Source organism: Sceloporus occidentalis, unplaced genomic scaffold (genome assembly GCF_023333645.1).
Source record: "Sceloporus occidentalis isolate IW3139 unplaced genomic scaffold, rSceOcc1.0.p SCAF_10, whole genome shotgun sequence".
NCBI classification, from domain to species: Eukaryota; Metazoa; Chordata; class Lepidosauria; order Squamata; family Phrynosomatidae; genus Sceloporus; species Sceloporus occidentalis.
Genome location: NW_028316990.1, coordinates 15,005,799 through 15,027,034, shown reverse-complemented (window position 1 = coordinate 15,027,034; position 21,236 = coordinate 15,005,799). Strand labels below are relative to the sequence as shown.

The window sequence follows — 21,236 nt, the reverse complement described above, 5'->3', positions numbered from 1 at the left end:
AGGTTCATGGTATTATATAATACAGTAGCGTGCATATAATATATATGGCAGACAAGCCTTTAGATAAAACAAAATATGAACTTTATTGAACAAAGGGTTTGAACACATTCTATTGGCTGGAGCTCAGCTGCCTTCTGATTGTTCAGCTGGGTGTTCTCTGTGTCACATCTGCCAGTAGCGAGATCACTTTTTGCAATCAATTCTCACCTTCTGCTTCCGGAATACCCCTTATTTTAAGGGATCTCTCCCTAGCCTGCAAATCTTTCATTGCATTCTCATCTATCAGGTCACTTTGTTTTTGGGGCTAGAGATTTTTGTAAATATTTTAAGAAAGAAATTAAGAAAGAGACACTCAGATAAAAAAAATGAAAAAGAAAGTAATAATCTTGAACGTCGACAGGAATTGTTGATTCCACCTAAATCTCTGATCCCTTTAGGGGAAAAGAATGACCTTAGCAGTGAATCTGAAGGAGAAGTATTATCCGAAAATTAAGGGACTGAGGATCCCATTGCCAGTAAACAGCCCCTATTTCTTAGGTCCTGGTTAGATTTTACTTAATAAAAATAGAAATGATTAGGAAAATTAAAATAGTTTCACTGAACGTAAAAGGCCTAAACGGCAGGGAAAAGAGGGGTAAGATCTTCCATTACCTGCAAAAACAAAAACCTGAAATTACCTGTCTACAGGAAATTCGAATTAAAAAGGAGGACATTAGATTGGTAAAGAATAACAAATTGGGCAACGTGTTTGTTTCGGCTGCTGTAAATAAAAAGAAAGGTGTAGTGCTTTATGTCAACTTTAAGTATGAAGCGCATGAGGTATTGAATGATGCTAGAGGTCATTATGTTGGAGTTCAATTTATTTTAGATGGGAAAACTGTCCTGCTCTTGGGAGTATATGGTCCCTTAGAAAACAAGGGCCAATTTTATCTGTCTTTACAAAATAAACTGGAGAACCTAACTTTCGATTCCTGTATATTGATGGGGGACTGGAACGGGGTTGTGGAACCCCTAATTGATAGGCAATCTGAGAAAAGAATAAAGACAGGGCAAGGTAAATTGCCAAAATATTTTTTTGAATTAAGAGAACGGCTATTTGTAAAAGATGTCTGGAGAGAGCTCTATGATTTAAAGAGAGAATTTACTTTCTTCTCGGAAAGCCATAACTCGTGGGCTAGACTCGATATGTTTTTTGTCTCTCTGAATTTGATCCCAAGAATATTGGAAATGGAGGTTAAACCGAGGATGTTGTCTGACCATAGCACGATTACTCTGTCTGTTAATTTAGGCAGCAATGAATTCAACTGGAAATTACAAAATGAGCTTCTGCATAAAGAAAAAATTGTGAAAGAAGCATCCCAATGCTTGCAAGACTATTTTAGAGAAAATATGAATCATGGTGTTTCCAAAATTATTGTTTGGGAAGCAGCGAAAGCGGTCCTGAGAGGGTTTTTCTTAAAATAGAGCACCAAATGAAAAAGAGAAAGGAATGCTAAACTTCAAGATCTAGAGAATAAGCTTAAAGCAAAAGAAAATGACCTAAAAAACAATCCAGGTAAAGGAAGTGTAGCGGGTGAACCCCAAATCCACGAACCCGAAGGCCCGTGGCCTGCCGGTGGACAAGCAGAGTCAAAGAGACCGAATTGGCTAGGATAAAAAAAAACGCTTTATTCTCTGCGCAGGGCAGCAGCACGCACACACACAGCAAGGTGGGCGTTATCAAAACTGCAGCCCCGAGGGCCTCTTGCCATCCTCTTTTATGCCCTTCTAACTCTACTTTTCCTAGCGTAAGCCAATCACAAAAGCGAAACAGCATTATGTCCTACATTGTCTTTTTGGCATTACATTTGCTTGGTATTACATTTGCTTGCTTGCTTGGAATGTACAGAGAGATAACTGTAAGATACATACTCGGCTAAGCTAGGCTCTTCAAGGCCGCTGGTTAAACACAGGCCATTGTATTCAGAGCCCTCCAGAGGAAGGAGGGGGTGATTATGTGAGTGTGTATACTACTGCCACACACAGAAAGAAAGAGTGGGGGCCAGCATAGCCCATTTGCACTTTACTTTGTAGGCTCAATCTATGGGCCTTCTGTAACTATTGATTCTTTTGCAAAGCAAAGTACAGAAGCAAGAAAGCATTATTATTATTGTGTTCCTCTCAGAAGCTTAGTAGAGGAAGTAAAAAGCTTACAGCACCAGATATCTATATCACTAACAGAAGAATTACAGAAGAGAATATTATATAGTAGGCAGAAAATATTTGAAGATGCTAATAAGCCTGGGAAATGCCTGGCCTATCAGATAAGAAAGGACCAATCCAAAAAACAGATTACCGGCCTAAGGTACAAGGGGCAGAGATACGGTGATCAAATCAAAATGAAGCAGATAGTACATGAGTTCTATGAGACACTCTATACAAAAGATGAAATACAGGAAAGCTTATTGACAAATATATTAAAAATTGTAGGTTAGTACCATTTGACGCTGAGCAAAAAGAGCTATTAAATAAGGAGATAACTGCTCAGGAAGTAATTGAGGCTGATAAAAGGACTAGAACCAATAAGACCCCAGGCCCTGATGGTTTCACCGCATAGTTTTATAAAACCTTTGTACACCAGTTAGCACACCCAATGAGTTTGGTTATGAATGAGCTCATATATGGAAATCTACCACCCACCTGGGCTCAAGCAAATATTACCCTTATACATAAAGAAAGGATGACCTCGAAATAGCCAACTATAGACTGATCTCATTGCTAAATAGCGATTATAAGATTTTTGCATCGGTCTTGGCTGAGAGACTTAAAAAATTTTTAGCAGTATGGATTAACAAGAGAATCAAAGATAATACCAGGTTTGTTCTTCATGCGACTGAGCCATTCCAAAGGAAAACTAATTCTAATTTGGCTATGTTTTTCATTGACTTTGAAAAAGCATTCGATAAGGTTAACTGGTTGTTTTTGTTTAAGGTACTTGAGAAAATAGATGCAGGAAGGAATTTTATTAGCTGGATCAGAACGATTTATTGTAAACAAGTGGCAACTGAAGTAATTGATATACAAAACGGAACAAGGCAGGGATGCCCCTTGTCACCCCTATTTGTTGCTATTAGTGATGGAAGTGCTTATGTCTGCTATCTGTGAAAATAAGATGATAAAGGGTCTCAATTATAAAAATCGTGAATATAAATGTAAGGTCTATGCCATCTACTTATAACTCTCTTGGATGTGGATGAGAGCTTAGACGCCCTACTGAGTGTTTTGGAAGAATTTAACAAAGTCTGAGGATCAATAAAAGTAAGACCTCGGTGCTAACCCTGAATATGGCATGTGATGAAAAACAAAGAATAACAAAAGCCACCGGATTTCAGATAGTAAACAAAGGCCTGTTACAGACTGCCAAAATAAAGCTGATTTGGGTCTCTTTGGAGGTATGCTATTTAAATGATGCATGTGTCCTAAGAGTCCGGAGGTCGCGCCAAAGCCACACTCCATTCCTAAGCACTGGAGTGCAGCTTTGGTGCAGCTTCCGGATTGGCAGTCTGTAACAGGCTAAAGTTAAGTATACAGTATAGGTATAATTTTCACCGCAAAAAATATGGACTTATTTAAAAACAATTAAGTGTTGTGATCTAAAGATCTAAAAACGTGGCAAAAGTTAAACCTTTCTTGGCTGGGAAAAATTTCTGTTATCAAAATGATGATGTTATCAAAATGATATTGTTGACAACAAGACCTTTAAACTATAGCATAAGGAGCTATCCAAGTTTATAATGGGGGGGAGCCAAGGGTTCGGCTAAAAGTAATGCAGGATTTAACAGCTAAGTAAGGGGGGGACTAGCCTTACTCAATTTACAAATTTATTATGAAGCATGTTGCTTTGAGTGGCTCCATGATTGGATTTTGTTAAGTGATAGGAGATTGTTAAGCTTGGAAGGAGTGGACCAAAGGTTTGGACTATACGCTTGCCTACTGTATGATAAATGCAAGGTTCACAATGATTTTCTAAATCACTTTGTAAGAAGGGCATTATTTAAGGTTTGGTTCAAATTTAAAACAAGGCTTTACTCTAGTTATTAGCAGAGCTAATAAACAAGACATTGGGATTAAGTGTTGAATTTAAAAAATTGGATCAAATGATAGAGGAAGGCTACTCTTGTGGTTGGCTGTTATACAGAGACAGTTAAGGGAGAGATTCTTGCTAGACATCAAAATGAAGGGAATTAGCCCTGGACATACTAAATTCAAGGATATTCTAAACTCTGATAACCCCCACAAAATCGCTTTGTTTATAAATGCCTACTAGAATTTGAGCTAGAAGAAGAAACAATAAAAGAGCAAATGATTAAATGGTCACAGGACTTAAAACAGAACATAATGCTAGACCAATGGGAAAAAAACTTGTAACAAACGTTTAAAATACACATTGGCTAGTGAACTAAAAGAGAATTTCTTCAAAATGCAGTTTAGATGGTATCTGACCCCGGCAAGGATGGCTAGAATTTACTGTTCTATATTACAACTAGCACAAGGATAGCCCTCGCTAGCAAATGGAAATTAGAGGGTTTACCATCAGAAGACGAATGGTTTCATAAGTTAATGGATTTGGTTAAGCTAGACAAGCTTACATGCTTGCTGAGAAAACAAGATTGGGAAAAACAAAGCGAAATTTGGAAACCGCTTTATAGCTACTTAAACAGATCAAATATCAGATTTTCTGATTAGAAAATGTAAGAAAATAGAATTAGTGGAAATAACTGGGATATTTATGAGAGACTGAGACCGTAAAGACTCAAAAGGTATTTGTGGTCTACCTCTTCTAATTAGTTATAAGGTTGGTGTGGTAGTAAATTCTGTATTAATAATGACTTGGATGACGTTCAGGAAGTCGACTTTTTAGTTGTAGTCTGTTTGTTGGTTATTTGTCTATGTTTTATTTGTTTGCGTTCTATGTTTTTTTCTTTTCTTTGTAAATGAATGTATTTCTCCCATTTTACTAATAAATAAAATAAAAAATAAAATTGGGAAATGGTTAGCACTTAAATTAAGAAAGAGGGAAAATAGAAATCGAATTGTCAGGATTAAAAAAGATGGAGAAGTGTATACAAGGAAAGATGAGATAAAAAAAAATTGTATGAATATTATCAAAGGTTATATAATAAGGATAAAACTGACAATTTAAACTTGGCAGATTGGCTGGGGAAAGAAACTATAGTAAAATTAGAGAATGAACAAGTAAACCTCTTGGAAAAAGAAATATCAATAGAGGAGATTCAAAGGCAATAAAGGAGAGTAAGAGCAATAGATCTCCCTGACGGATTTCTTGCAATCTTTTGTAAGGTGTTTTAATAGGAACTCAGCCACCCTCTTCAACAAGTATATAGTCAAGCATTAATTAACAAAATCCCAGATACATGGAAAGAAGCAAATATAATCGTAATTCCCAAAGATAATAAAGATAAAGAGGACCCGACAAACTATAGACCGATTTCATTATTAAATGCGGCTTATAAAATATATACTTTAATACTGGCAAACAGATTAAAAACTTGTTTAAAAGAAATTATCAATGATGATCAAAAAGGTTTTTTGCCCAACAGACAATTAAAAGATAGTATTCGATATGTCTTGAATACTTTAGAATACTATAATAGACACAAAGAAAAACAGGCAGGTTTATTTTTCTTGGATTTACAGAAAGCTTTCGATTCTGTGAGATGGATACCATACTAAAAATCTTAAAAGAAATGAAGATCGGAAATAATTTCTTAAGAAGAATATTTATAAGGAGCGAAAAACCACATTACATAATAATGGTGAAAAAACACCATCTTTCACACTAAATAAAGGGACCCGCCAAGGCTGCTCTTTATCTCCCCTCTTATTCCTTGTAATAATCAAAATTTTGATTAGGAAAAAAAACAATGAAAGGGATATAAATGGAATTAAAATTTAAACATTTAATCTTAAATTGAGGGCACTTTCCCTCATAAATTTGGAGAGTCCACTAGAAGGCGTAGATAAAATGATGAGAATATTAGAGGATTTTGGAAGAATTAGTGGCTGTAAAGTGAACTATAAAAAAACAGTGATTATTACCAAAAACATGAATATAGAGGAAAGAATTCATCTACGAAAACACTCAGGGATCGAAATTAAAAAAACAAGTCAAGTATTTAGGTGTAGTAATAACAAATAAGACAAATGAGCTATTTGAAAATAACTATGTAAAATTATGGAAAACGATAAAAGAAGATTTTATACATTGGCAAAAACTACACCTTTCGTTGTTAGGAAGAATTGCAGCATGTAAAATGAAAGCTTTACCCAAAATCCTATTTCTATTTCAAACCATCAGAATCCCTGATAAAAGCTTATTAATATGGCAAAAAGAAATTATGAAATTTATATGGGAAGGCAAAAGACTAGGGTTAAGATGAAGATTACACAGGACACAAAAGAAAGAGGGGTTTTAGAAGTTCCTAATGTTAAATTATACTATGAAGCTAATTGCCAGTGTTGGATTAGAGATTGGATGCTATTGGAGGATAAAAAAACTACTAGAATTAAAAAGAGAGGGTCTTAGATTCGGATTACAAGCGTTTTTATTATATGATAAGGATAAGGATAATCGGGCTGTCAAAGACCGTTCATTGTATTAGAATCTCCTTACTTAATACCTGGAAAATATATAGAAACAGGATTCTTGTCAGTGTCCCCAGATGGGCTTCACCTTTAGAAGCTCTTTATACTAGAAAAGAAAGACATAGAGAAGGTAATTGGATTGAGTATTAAGAGTCATAAATAACAAACTTGAGTTAAAAACACACGAAGAACTAATACAAGAGAATTTTAAGTTACAGGCATAGATCTTCAGGAATGGGGAACACTAGACAAAAAAATCTGAAATAGAAGAAATATTATATAGCAAAGAGGGTAAAAAAAGGACTGATGGGGGAAATATACAAAATACTATTAATTTGGGATACAGAACAAGAGGTTGTTAAAGATGTTATGCTTAGAGATATAGGGCGCCCGATTAATATGGACCAATGGGAAAAAGCATGGGAACGAAACTTAAAAGTTCACAGCCGCACAGAATTTAAAAGGAAAATTGGCTTAAAATCACACCGCCAAGATTGGCTAAAATTTACAAAGACAAAGATATGAATAGCTAATGTTGGAAATGTGGGTTAGCTCCAGGATTTTATATATTCATTGTTGGTGGTCATGTGAATTAACTAAAAAAATTTGGAATACTATAGTAAAAGAAATAAATTTAATTCTAGATACAGTGGACCCTTGTTATCCGCTGGGGTTTGGTTCCAAGATCCCCCATGAATAACAAAATCCGTGTATGTTCAAAGTCCCATTAAATATAATGACACGGCAAAATGGTGTCCCTAAAAAAAAATGGAAAATCAAGGTTTGATATTTGAAATTTATACTTGTTTTGAACATTTTAAAACCGTGGATGCTTGAATCCGTGTATAAATAATTCATGTATAATTAGGGCCGACTGTATTAACTTACAGAAAACACCGGAAAATATTTTACTTAATATGTTTGAAGATAATATAAAGAGAAAGTATGGCAAGGTCCTGAGATATATGTTAGTAGCCACTAAACTTCTTTATGCTTTATCACTGGAAGAATGGGTCAATTATTTGTACGATTAATAATAATAATAATAATAATATTTATTTCTAGCCCGCCCAATCATGAAGAATTGGGGTGGGTTACAACAGTAAAATACATCAAATTACAATAAATTTACTACAGATTTACTACAGATGGATAAGCTTAGTACTATGGTGACAGACAGCCCCGAAGAGACAATAGTTGAAGACTGGGATAAAGTTTTGGAATTCCTTAAAACGAAATGGGGAGATTTACTAATAACGGTTAATAATGTTAATGTTGTTGATGTATTCCTCTCTTTCTCTTCAGGGAATTCTCAATCTGGAATAAATATATATATATGGAATAAATAAATATCCCTAGGATAGAGAGATATATATAATAAACTAGTTTTTATTCTGTGGCGTTATATATGGAGATAATTAGGGTATAGACTGTAAAATCAAGGGATGGCTTAGAAAACGAAGGATTGGTAAATAATTGGTTTCAATATTTTCAATTTAAAGATTTAAAGTAGACCAAAAAAAGAGGGATTTCAAAGAAAAAAGTACTGAATTAACAGCTATACTAAAGAGGAAAATAAAACAATATCAAGGATGTACAAAACTAGACACAGAGGATGAGATAATAAAAGAAAACAAGTTAAAATGGGCAGAAAATTTTGACTAATTATTATTATTATTAAAACATGTTTTTTGTTTTTTGTGGTTTTTCCATATTCACGGGGGTCCTTGTGCCCCCAAACCTAGCAAATATGGAGAGAACAAGTGTGTATGTATATATATATAAGTTTCATTCACTATAAGCGATGTCGCCTTCTTTGATCACAATGCTATAAAAACTTGGCTGGCTTTGCCTTTGGGGCTCCCAGTAATTTGGGAACAACGCTGCATCTAAATAAATGCATGTTTCCCTTTCTCAATATCATGGCTCCTAAGTCTCCACAACAAACCCACACAACAGAGGGGCAAGTGGCCCTTCTATTGCGAAGTCGAAGGCTTCTGGAACATGGCCACATGGCCCCAAAAACCCACCCAAAAAAAAACCCCTATGTATTTCTATTGTTGCAGCCTAGAATCGCATTGGCCTTCTCAGCCGCAGCGTGACCCTCTGGGCTCAACTCAGGGGCTCCTAAAGAGCCCTTCCACAAGTGAAGGCAGGCAGGCCTCCAGTTAGAGAATAAAATGGAGTCTCTCTGTCTCTCTGCCCCTCTTTTTGTGCTGCTATGGCCGTTTCTGTGCTCCTCCCAAAAGGAGGAGCAGAAGGCGGGGAGAAATGGCCGCCACTGCGCCTCCTTAATCTGGACTCAAGTCCTGAGGAGGAGAAAGAGGAGGAGGAGGAGGCAGGGAGGGAGGCGCTCTTGGGGCGGATGGCGATCCCAGCCTCCTGGATGTGTTCCTCGGGTGAGTCTTCTTCGTCTTCTTCTCCCTCAGCCCCTCAGGACCCGCCCTTTTCCCCAGCCAGGATCCAGCCCTGGGCCTCCAGGGTCCTCAGCATCAGCCACAGAATGGAGGACCTTCCCTCCCTTTGGAGGGAGGACAGGGGAAAGCTGGGAACGCTCCTGGCCGTGTTAAGCCATGCTTCTTTGTTGCTGCTTTTAAATGGGAAGTCCTCCTAGACATAGCAGGTTGGGGTGGAGGACATGTCCTGGGAATGGAGGACGCCTGGTCAGCCTGTTTGGGGGTTGCCCTGGAGGACATGTCCTGGGAAAGGAGGACTGTTTGGAGGGATTGCCTTGGAGGACATATCCTGGGAAAGGAGGACGTCTGGTTGCCCTGTTTGGAGGGGTTGCCTTGGAGGACATGTCCTGGGAAAGGAGGACGTCTGGTTGCCCTGTTTGGAGGGGTTGCCTTGGAGGACATGTCCTGGGAAAGGAGGACTGTTTGGAGGGGTTGCCTTGGAGGACATGTCCTGGGAAAGGAGGAGGCCTGGTTGTCCTGTTTAGGGGGTTTCCTTGGAGGATATGTCTTAAGAAAGGAGAACACCTGATCAGCTGTTTGGGGAGGGGGTTTCCCTGGAAGACATGTCCTGGGAAAGGAGGACGCCTAGTCAGACAGGGTCTGCATTGGAGGACATGTCCTGGGAAAGGAGGACTGTTTGGAGGGTTTGCCTTGGAGGACATGTCCTGGGAAAAGAGGACACCTGATCAGCTGTTTGGAGGGTTTCCCCGGAAGACATGTCCTGGGAAAGGAGGACTCCTGGTCGTGTTTTGGGGGGTTGCCTTGGAGGACAAGTCCTGGGAAAGGAGGACTCCTGGTCAGCCTCTTTGGGGGTTGCTTTGAAGTACATGTCCTGGGAAAGGAGGACTCCTGGTCGCCCAGTTTTGCCGGTGTATGGGGGTGGCCAGATGGCATAACCTCAAAGGAGGACCAGAAACCATGAAAAGCAGGACATTGCAGAAAAATGGAGGCTTAAAAAATACTCCTAGAAATGTAAATCCATGTTTCTTAGTCATTCTGCAGAATGGAGAGAAGGCTGAAATGGAGGATGCGTCCTGGAAAAGGAGGACACCTGGTCACCCTGTCCTGGCAATAAGAGCCATTCAACAGTGGAATATGCTGCCTTGGGAAGTGGTGGGGTCTCCTTTCTTGGAGGCCTTTAAACAGAGGCTGGATGGCCATTTTGGGAGATGTTTTGATTGAGAGTTCCTGCATGGCAGGGGGTTTGGGCTGGATGGCCCTTGGGGTCTCTTCCAATGGCACTTGGGAAGAGGATGGAAAGGCAGCCCAGTCTTCTTGTCGCTGTTGTTGTTGTGTGCCTTCAAGTCCTTTCCGATTTACAGCGACCCTAAGGAGCATCTATCATGGGGTTTTCTTGGCAAGATGTCTTCAGAGAGGCTTTGCCATGGCCATCCTCTGAGCATGGAAAAACTGCAAATAACAAAAACACCATGTTTTTACCTATAGAAGACACCTCTCTAGGAAGCTCTAGGTCCTCCAGTGCAACTCTGTGGTCAAAGTCTGACAGACATTGACCATAGAGTTGCACAGGAGGACCTAGATATTCCTACAGAGAACATATTAATCCAATCCGTCAATGATAAAATCCACAAATGTCAAAGCTGCAAATATGGAGGGATGAGTGCATATATTTGTGTGTATCTTGTATCTTGACATGTCTTTTCAAAAGAGATACCTGTATTAGTCTGTTGTAGCATCAAAGAGCATCAAGGAATCCAGTCACACATTTTGAGGCTCAGGTGCAACATCAGAGGAAGTGGACTGAGTCATGGAAGCTGACTCTAGAAGTTGTCTCATCCCAGGCTGGAGCCGCACTGCAGAAATTATCTGGTTTGACACCACTTTAACTGCGACGACTTGGTACTATGGTTTCTGGGAAGTGTAGCTCCGCTTTGATGCCACAAGTGGTGTCAAACCAGATTATTTCTGCAGTGTAGATCCAGCTCCGCTTTGCTGCCACAAGCTGCAATTCCCAGAATTTCATAGCATTGAGCCATGTCAGTTAAATCCATGTCAAACCAGATGATTTCTGCAGTGCAGAACCAGCCCTAGTTTGTCCCAAAAGATGTTATTGGATTCCTTTTTATATATCTAGTTCTCTTTCACACACACAGATTCACACATATATTGTGTATGTAGGGAGATCTTGTAGCACCTTTGAGATTAACTGAAATAAAGAAGTTGGCAGCATGAGCTTTCATAGACTTAAGTCTACTTCCTCAGATGCATTTGGATATAAAATAATAATAATAATAATAATGTAGAGAGATCTTGTAGCAGCTTTGAGACTAAATGAAGGAAATAAGTTGGCAGCATGAGCTTTCGTAGACTTCAGTCTATTTCCTCAGATGCATTTTGTGGAGTGGAAACCAGGGACAGACATATATACACTATAGATATGTGCCAATGTCAATTCAAATTCAAAGCTCATGCTGCCAACTTCTTTCTTTCAGTTGGTCTCAAAGACGCTACAGAGTCTCTCTATATACTGATTCTACAGATGAATGCATTTATATCTTTGAACTCTACATATACTGTGTGTGTGTGAGAGAAAGAAAATGAGTTTGTTAGCTCTGAGGCCCATTAAAGTGTGGTTTCTGGCACAGAGACTGTGCATCTTGCAGCAAGGAGTGAATTGGATTATGTTTCTTACTTCATTGTTTTATTGAATAGAGATAATAAAGAAGATATGAAATATTTACACCTTAATTGTTGCCAGGTGTGTTTATAGCTGCAAACATGATACTGTAGTCTAGAGGTTTTTGGAGAGGGCAGACTTTTTGTTTCAAAGCCTGGTCTGAATCAAGCTGATTTCTCGAGAGAGGGATGTTGTTTTCCTTACCTTTCCATGACACCATCCAAAATAAAGAGTGGCAATGAAACACTTCAATCTGAGCACTTTGAAGTTCTGTGCAGTAAAACGGTTCTTTAATCTCCTGTGTATTGATCAAATTGAATACCATTTGGCTTGGCTAGAGTAGATCCATTAGAACAATGGGATTTAGCCATGTGTTGACTCATAATTCAGTAAATGCCTCAGTGGGTTTGTTCTGTTTGGAAGTAAAGATTCAAGCCAACGTTTGGATTCTCAGCTTGTTGTTGACTGGGCTGGCTAATGGTTTCAGGGGGGGAAAATCAAATGTATTTACAAGATTTCTAGTTGGTCCACTTAGACCAGAGTTTGGGATGATGTAGCCCTCATTGTACTGTTGGACTGGTTACCAGGATTTCTCACTCTTGACTGCTGGGAGTTGCAATCCAACAGCATCTGGGCCACCACATAAATCCCACCCCTGATCTACAGTGACTAACAGTACCTCTCCAGGGTTTCAGGTAGGAGTCTTTCTTTCCTGCGGATGCTGGAGATTGAACCAACAACCTGTTCCATGCAAAACAGGTGTTTGGTTATTGATCTACAGCCCCCCCCCCTTTTTTTTTTGTTGTTGTTTTTAAGGCTTTAAGAGACTATAAAATGTGTTGGTACAAATTGCTTCCTGAAAGAGGAAGCTTTCCAGAATGTTGGAGAATAACTGGATTTTGTTTCTACTCACTGAAGTGAATGTTTAATGGATTCATAAAATCTGGCTAGTAAACTGAGTGGGTGTACTTTGACAGCGTCATGTACCACTCAATGACATCTGCTGTGCAAACCAAAACAAACTGTTATTAAGAATCCTTCCTTCTTCTCTCTCTTTCTCTCTCCTCCCTTCTCTCCCCTCCCTCACCCATTTTAGTCCTTTTCGTCCATCTCTCTCTCACGCCAGGGTCCTCTGTCCGTCTTGGAACAGGCCGCAACAACTCTAAACTGTGTAAGTAATCTGCCAGTGTTTGAGCAATTTGTTTTCCTATCTGTTTCAGTTTTTCAGCCCACCAAACCAAAATCTAGGGAGAACATTCTCTTGAAACTTCTCTTAAAAAGGTTGTGTCTGTCAAGCAAAAAGGGCTTTTTTGTTTGGCATCAGGTCGATGTATGGTAATTCTATAAATAAGAATTCAAAGATATAGCCACGTTAGTCTGTAGAATCAGTATGTAGAGAGATCTTGTAGCACCTTTGAGACTAACTGAAGGAAAGAAGTTGGCAGCATGAGCTTTTGTAGACTACTGTCTACATGCTCAGATGCACATCTATGAATAAGAGACCTCCAAAAGCCCTGTCACCTGCAACCCTGCTCAGGTCTTGCAAACTCTGAGCCATGGTTTACTGAATAAGAAACTATTGGAAGGCTGGAGACTGGAGGCTGAGGCTCTTAGGGTCAAAATCTTGGGGTTCCCTGGTTTAAAAAGAGCACCAGCCTCATTGTTTCCTTCTCCCATTCTTCCCTGGTCTTCACACCCAATCAATAAATCATTCATTTTATTTATTTGTATCCTGCCTTTTCACCAAAATTGTGATACAAGGTGGCTTGTAGATAGGGTTGCCAGGTTTCCAAAACACTTATAAGGAATACTCAAAATTCATGACATACAGGGTTGACAATTGTCTGTCTTTTTTAAAATGCATACTTTGCTTCTTTTTTGGCAAGCATCAACAGTCCTAAATCCATTTTAATCAGCTCATCATTATCTGCATTGGCAGTGAGCTACAGTTCACTTGCTCCTACAAGTGGACCTCATCTTTTCTGGCCACACCTCCAAAAGTGGGATTTTGGCTATATAAAAGAACAAGCTTCCCATCCTTCAAATAAGAGACATCCCTTACAAAAAGTGATACTTTGCAACCTTACTTGCAGAATAAAACGAGATACACATATGGCTAAAAACTTACCAAAAGCTGTATTTCAATAAAGTGGCTTATGCACTTTAAAATATAGAGTATATAACAGTGGTGGAGAACCTTTTAGAGACCAAGTGCCCAAACTGCAACCCAAACCCCACTTATTTATTGCAAAGTGCCACATCCGTCTGGATTTCTAATGACAAACTCTAGTGAAGTCTGTGTTGGGACGATGGTGCATGTGCCCACAGAGGGGGCTCTGAGTGCCACCTCTGGCACGCATGCCATAGGTTTGCCATCACTGGTATATAAGCAAGTAAATGTGCAATACAAATTACTGATAGTACATCACCATGTACAGGTTTGAGAGCTGGACAATGAAGAAAACAAATAGGAAGAAAATCAGTTCATTTGGGATGTGATGCTGGAGGAAAGTGCTAAGCATATTGTGGACAGTCAGAAAGACAAACAAATGTGTCCTAAAATAGATCAAGCCCGAAATCTCCCTGGAAGCATTTACAGCTTCTTGCTCTCTTTTAAACTCCTTTATGGGATTGCTTTCAATCAGACATGGGGGCAGGACAGGGGTTGGAAGGCAATACTGACAAAGCGAAACTTCCAGAGCCAGGCACTTGCTCTCTTGTCATTCATTCATTCATTCATTCATTGTATTTATAGCCCACTCTTCTGACACAGTGGCTCTTAGAGCAGCTTACAAATTGTTAAGTAGACAGTTCCCTGCCCTCAGGCTTATGACACAAAAGTAGAAAGGAATGGAAGGGGATCCTGTCCAGCAGATACTGCTGGTTCTTTTCTCCCTCTGAGGCCAGGGCAGTGGCCATTGCAATGAAGGGAGGTCCTTTCTTCTGCCTCTGGGCTAGACATGATGGAGCTGTGCCTGCTCCTTCTCTCCCTCTGAGGCCAAAGTGGTGGCAGTAAGATATCAATCAGACACAGGGCAGGTTGGGGGAATCAGGGGTTGAAATCAGCACAGGCAAAGCCAAGCTCCCAAAAGCAGGAATTTACAGCTTCTTGCTCTCTTTTAACCTCCTTCATGGGATTGTTTTCAATCAGACACACCAGGGAGCTGAGGGATTTCAGTAAACCAAGAGGGAGGGGGAGACAAGCACCATGCCTACATTCTTCCTGCTTCCTTCCTGGTAACACACCAGCTGCCTCTTTGGAGCCAAATCACAGCAGAAGCAGGACGAATGTGTTCCTGGTGCCCTGGTCTTCCTGCCCCAGCCTCCCTTCCTGCCCTGCTTCTCAGCCTGGCTGCCATCAGTCACAGGTAAGTTGTTTTTTAATCCATGGGGGTTCCTGGAACCCTTATAGATATGGAGGACCAATTGTACCCACATGCAGTGATATGCTACACCAGCACTGTGCAATCCCTATGCTGAAAAGCAACACATGTCAGTGATTAGGTGCCTTTGTACAATACACACGATACAACCAAATGCACAACATTGCTCTTTCTACAGCTCTGCTTCTGCTTTTGTCAACAGAGTATTTTTTGTGCTATAGTGAATAATTCACCCTGCATACTTAGTGTGACTTATGCATGCATGTGTCACTAATGGGATGCCAGCCAATGTGTGGTCTTTTAAGAGAAAAGTGTTACTTATACAGTACTCTTACAGTAACATGTAGTGCATTATGGCTAGAATATTGTTATGAAAAAAAGTTAATAACACCTAGGCTAATTTTAACAAATGTTCCAGGCTGTGTCAGTAAAATCGGAAGGTGATTTATGCCGAGTCAAACATCTGACCTGTTTTATCTTAGAACTTTATAGATTAAACAACCCGATACTCTCCAGAACTTTGAGACTGTGTCTCTCATCAATCCAAGCCAGCAAGGACAATGGTAATGGATTGTGTGAGGTCAGCACCATTTGAAGTGTGCCAACTTGTCTGTCTACACTCGCAGGAGTTCTCCATGGTTTGAGAACAGAAATTCCTCACACTGCCTGGAGATGTGAAGAGCTGAACTAGGGATCTTCTAAATTCATAAGAGGTGCTGAGGTGCTGAACTACAGCCCTAAGGTGGAAAGTAAGGTACCCTTTCTCTGTAGCTCTGTGCTTTGCAGTGTCTGAAAAGCTTTCCTTAGTTAAAAAAAAGTGACACACACCAATGTGAAACACTACACATCTTAATTAAGCAGCTGCAACCTGGCTTATGTGCTCTTAAAGCCAGCTGGGAGCTGGACCTCTAAAAAGCCATCTGAGAATCTTTCCACAAGGAATCTTGCCCCAGTTTTAGCTCTGCCTTTATTGGATGCGCACAAGGGATTCTTTTCTCAGTGCCCTTTCAAGCAAGTGCCAGCTTGCACAGCAGTAGCAACACAGCTGGCTCCTGCCAGGGGCTGTCATTTGTCTACAGGGCTGCCAGCTGTGATATGTGACTCCAAAAACTAAAGCTAGCAAGGGCAGAGGTTGAGAAAGCATTTAAGTTCTGCCCAAGCAAATCCTTCTTTCAGTACAGCAGGATAATCCCTGCAAGCTGGTTGCTTTGGCAGACTTCAGACTTCCACTGACCATTGCTAATTCTGCTTCTCCATGTAGTCATGCAAGAATTAATTTGTGCTCAGGATCAGACCCAGTCTTCAATGCCAGGGGTCAGTGCACGCTCAGGTTCTGTGAGGCTAATATTGTACATGAACATTACAAACACAGTATTAAACTTTACAAAGATTTACATTTTAAACTAGGCAATGCAAACATGGGCAACAACAATACAACATAGCCAAAATGGTTGAATGTGCGTGCGCATGTGTGTATGTGCACACAGATACACGCATTTGAGTTCATTGCATAACTAAGGCACCACTTGTTCAAAGAAGTTTCCTAGTAAGTCTCTTTACTCTTAAAGACAAAGGATTTGGTCTCAAAATATTCCTGCCTCTCAGAACTTCTCTTCTAGAATACAAAACACACACAGCACAGAAGCTATAAAAAGTAAAACAGAATCCTAAGGAGATACGGGCCAAAGGATCTGCTCCCTGGGAAACAGCAGCTCAGTTCCTCACCAGTTTTTGTTCTCTACTAGAGCTTCTCAGTCAAACTTTGGTCCTCCAGGCATTTTTGGATTTCAACTCCCAAAAGCCCAGACAGTATGACAAACAGTAAAGGTTTGTGGGAGTTATAGTCCAAACATAGTGATGGATTATGGGAATTGTCTTCCACAACATTTAGAGGACCAAAAATTGAAAACCACTACTTTAAATCAAACCTTAACGTGTATACCTGTATACTCCTGTAAGGATTCATCACTTACTGGATTAAACTAACACAGGAATGCAGGGGAAATACTTGTAATTCTATGAGTTTGGCATCCCTGTTTTATGGGTCTGAGCAGATACCACTCAAATGTACCAATATTGAACTCCATGTGCTCTCGTAGCACTTTAATTCTCTTCCCAAGGGAGTCGGTCATACAAGTGTGTCTTTTGTCACATTGGAAAAATCTGTTCAACAAAAGGCACACTTTTACAACTGTCTCCTTTGGGAAAAGAATGAAAGGACTGTGACGGCATGTGGAGAGTTACAGAGAAGCTACTACTCTTCCATTCCCACTCCATTTTGACTTTCTTTTCTCATTCAACAAGCTGTGAGTGTCATCGGCATACTGGTGTCACCAATCCTCTGGACAACCTCTCCATCTGAATTGGATCTCGGGAAGCCTTGGAATTTTTTTAACGTAGTACCTAAGATACTATTTGTTGCTTTTTCAAAATGTCAGATGGTAGTAATGTGTTACTAACACATTTATTTTAGTTACTTTTGTAATTTGTTTACCAAAAAAAATTAAAATGGCCCTGGTTCCCCCTAAATCATCCCCCTAAAAACATTAGTGAAGTAATGAAAAACATTACCTATTATACTTCTAAAAGTATTAACACTATCTTTTCTGTGTAATTTTGCAAAAGAAATGTCCCCATATGCTAGCCTTTTTAAATGCAAGTACCTCACTTGCAGAGAGATGCGATGGTTTAGCAGTTAAGATGCTGACTCTGATGACAGCAAGGTCAATAGAATGGAGATTCAAGACCCAAGCTCTGTGGGATGGAGTGAATTCCCATCACTACTCCCAGCTTCTGCCAACCTAGCAGTTCAAACGCATGTAAAAATACAAGTAGATAAATAGGTACCACTTTGTTTTTTACTTTTTATTTTTCCATCTTTAAAAACAGACAATATAAACAATCCACAAACATAACTCACATAAACAAACAATGCTACACATAAACTCAAACTGACAAAGTTAAAATATTTTAAGTATCTTTTACTTCTCTAACTATAAACAACTTCCTGACTAACTATAGTTATCATAATTTTATAGCCTTTCTCTCATATGAACAGATCAATAATTATAGCTTAAGTCTGTTGTATGCCTAATAATTCTAAGTCTTCTCTAATACATTTCCCCTTTCTTTCTATATCTGTATTGGTGGGATGGTAACACCTTTACCTCACTTGCACTTATTTAAATATAGAAATTAGAAATTAACCTTGATGAATGAATGGATCCCACTCAGATAATCAAGGTAAATGCATGCCAAGATCTCAGACTCTGGCTGCACATTCTGGAGAGACATACAGATGCTGTCTGCCCTCTCAAAGTAGATATTTGGTTTGCAGCAGCTTACACAATGCTAATGGTATGTGGGAGATTGCAGAGACAAAAGCTGGGAGATTCTGGCAAATGCAAAAAGGAAGGAAGCCTGCAAAAACAGATCCCAGTGTTTTTGGTCTGAACCAGCCCAAAATGTGCCCCCTTCAGCTCACTTCTGAATAGCCAAATCTATCACGGAAAGTAACTTTTTGTTCTGAAAGCTTAGCAGCCCTCCAGAGTGCCATGTTCCTGACAGGGAACATTTTTACAACCCTTCGTGTGCTCATAGTCTGCACAGATTCTTAGAGGGACTAAGAATATTTTCTGCTTCCATATTGAGCTGTGGTGGTTTTCTGCTCAGAGGTGTCTTAAATATCTGCTAAAGGCTTGGTATAGAAATATATTGCTGGCCAAGGATCTGCAACAAGTCCGAGACAGTTATTCTTTCTTATTAAATGAGAGGTGGCCATTTCTGCAAAGTAATTTGATGTTTGAGCCAAAGGCAGTAGTAACAACAACAACAGGGATGAGAGAACTATTTTTAAACTTTGCACCAACAGTAGATTTCTCTTATCAAGCCTAAAACAGCCTTTGCTGAAGGATGGAATGTATTTTCAGATTTTCCATGGCAAATGGCTGACCTCTTCTTCAGATCCTTTCTCAAAACCTACCTTTTCTCTGTAGCTTTTGGTTTAATCCTGTAATGCTCATCCCCAACTAAACCAAACCGTAAGTTTATGTGAATCAATTAGTTTACATTCATCTGTTCTTTCACTTGATTATCCCTCTCATCTTCTTCCACTTCTACTTCTTACCTTTGCCTTTCTTTCCATCTTCTTTTTCCTGGAGTGCATAGATTATCACAGGCATCCTGCTGGATTGTGATTGTAACATCATGCATAGCAAGTAACACACATGGCAGGGGGTTGGACTGGATGGCCCTTGCGGTCTCTTCCAGCTCTATGATTCTATGATTCTTCATCCCCATATGCAAACATCCAAAAGAGTTTTTTATTTGTTGTTGTTTAATTTAGCTTGCTTTGAAGCTGGAATTAATATTTGTTCCATTTATTGGAATATTTATTCAACTGCATAATAAAAGGGGGAAATGATCTAAGTCCAAAACACACTGCAGAAATAATCTAGTTTGAAACTACTTTAACTGCCCTGGCTCAGTGCTAGGGAATCCTGGGAATTGTAGTTTATGGTGGCTCTTTGACAGGAAAGGCTAAATGTCTCATAAAACTACAGTTTCTAGAATTCCACAGCATTGAGCCAGGACAGTTAAAGCGGTCTCAGACTGGATTATTTCTGCAGTATGTTTTGGACCCTGGTTTGGATTTCCTGCAGCAAAGATCTGCTACTATACAGTTCATTGTTATTACAGTATGTAATAAGTATCATAAAACATATCATAAGTATTAACTATCATAATAATTATATTTTATATACTTGTGCACACAATATGATCCTTGTATATGTATGCACAGAGAGATATTTATTGAAGTGATTAATAAACAGAACTAAAAACAAAATGAATACAAATGTTTTGGTTTCTGCCTTCTTGAATTGCTGAAGATGAAACTGAGCTACATTCAGTTTGTCAGTTCAGAACATTCTGTGTCCAACATTCTTCAGTGAGTGATGATATTATCCTCTAGTACTAAGATCTTAAGTCTACAAATCCAGAATTTCTCCCTTTTGTCCAAGGTGCATGAAGGATATAGCATCTCAGTACCAAACACAGACAAATTAGAGAGGATGTAATGTCCCCAAATGAAATGCCTGGCCCCTGGGTGCTCCAGCATCCTGGTCTAAATTGCAGACTTCTGGTTCCTGAAATGTGTGTGCAAGTCTGTGGTTGTTTTCACCGCATAGTACAGATGACATCCTGGATCTCTGCATCTGAGCACATAAATATGATTGCTGTACCAGCAGATAATGTGTGGTTTAGAAAGACTGGGGTCTTTCCAGTCACTGTGTTCCTAAAAATAACCTGAAAAATAAGGTACTTACAGGTGATGCAACACACACACATACACACACAATATATATATATATATATATATATGAGATGTTTATACATGTAGAATCATGGAGCTGGAAGAGACCACAAGGGCCAGGAAGTCCAATGCTTTGCCATGCAGGAATACACAATCAAAGCACCCCTGACAGATGGCCATCCAATCTCTGTTTAAAAACCTCCAAAGAAGGTTTTTAAACATAGTGTGTTCCACTGTCGAATAAGTCTTACCATCAGGACGTTCTTCCTGAAGTTGAGGTGGAATCTCTTTTCCTGTAGCTTGCATCCAATGCACCATGTCCTGGTCTCTGTAGCAGCAGAAAAGAGGATTTCTCCACCCTCAATATGATATCCTCTGAGGCTGAGAGAGAGGGACAGGCCCAAAGACACCCTGTGGATTGCCATGGCCAAAACAGAGATTTGAAACCTGGCCTCCAGAGTCATAGTCCAGTGCTCAAGCCACTGCATCACAATGGCTTTCATATTGTGGACTGCACCATCTTCAAGAACTAGAAGTGGCTACGACTCTATTTCCAGTGTTCCAAAAATCTTATTTTGACCAAAACAAAAACCCCACAAGGTCCACACATGGGAATTATGCCTCTTGGATGATTCCAGGTACGTGTTTTGGCCTCTTTTTTCCTCTTTTTTTCTTTTTTTTACATAAAAGGAGTGGCAGCGAGGGTTCTGGGGGTGATCACACAGCCTATGAACCATGTGTTACCAATCACTGAAGTCTCTGGTTTAGTCTTCTGCCAACAGTTAGTAGGGAAATCTGTT

The 21,236-nt window shown here is 39.6% G+C and overlaps 1 protein-coding gene across 5 annotated transcripts in view; it reads left to right on the top strand.

The window, feature by feature from the left end:
• Positions 1–8,991: 8,991 nt before the first annotated feature.
• BEAN1 (brain expressed associated with NEDD4 1) overlaps positions 8,992–21,236 on the top strand; it is a 28,211-nt gene continuing 15,966 nt past the window's right edge. Inside the window, exons 1-2 of one of the 5 annotated variants that reach the window (XM_089540222.1) lie at positions 9,000–9,044; positions 12,836–12,910. In XM_089540222.1, the coding sequence (XP_089396348.1) occupies positions 9,011–9,044; positions 12,836–12,910 (109 nt within the window). In that variant the 5' untranslated portion in view covers positions 9,000–9,010. Of the gene's footprint in view, positions 9,045–9,072; positions 12,435–12,835; positions 12,911–15,027; positions 15,108–15,735; positions 15,872–21,236 lie in introns of those variants that run through there. The other 4 variants (XM_089540224.1, XM_089540223.1, XM_089540225.1 and 1 more) reach the window with 4 other exon arrangements.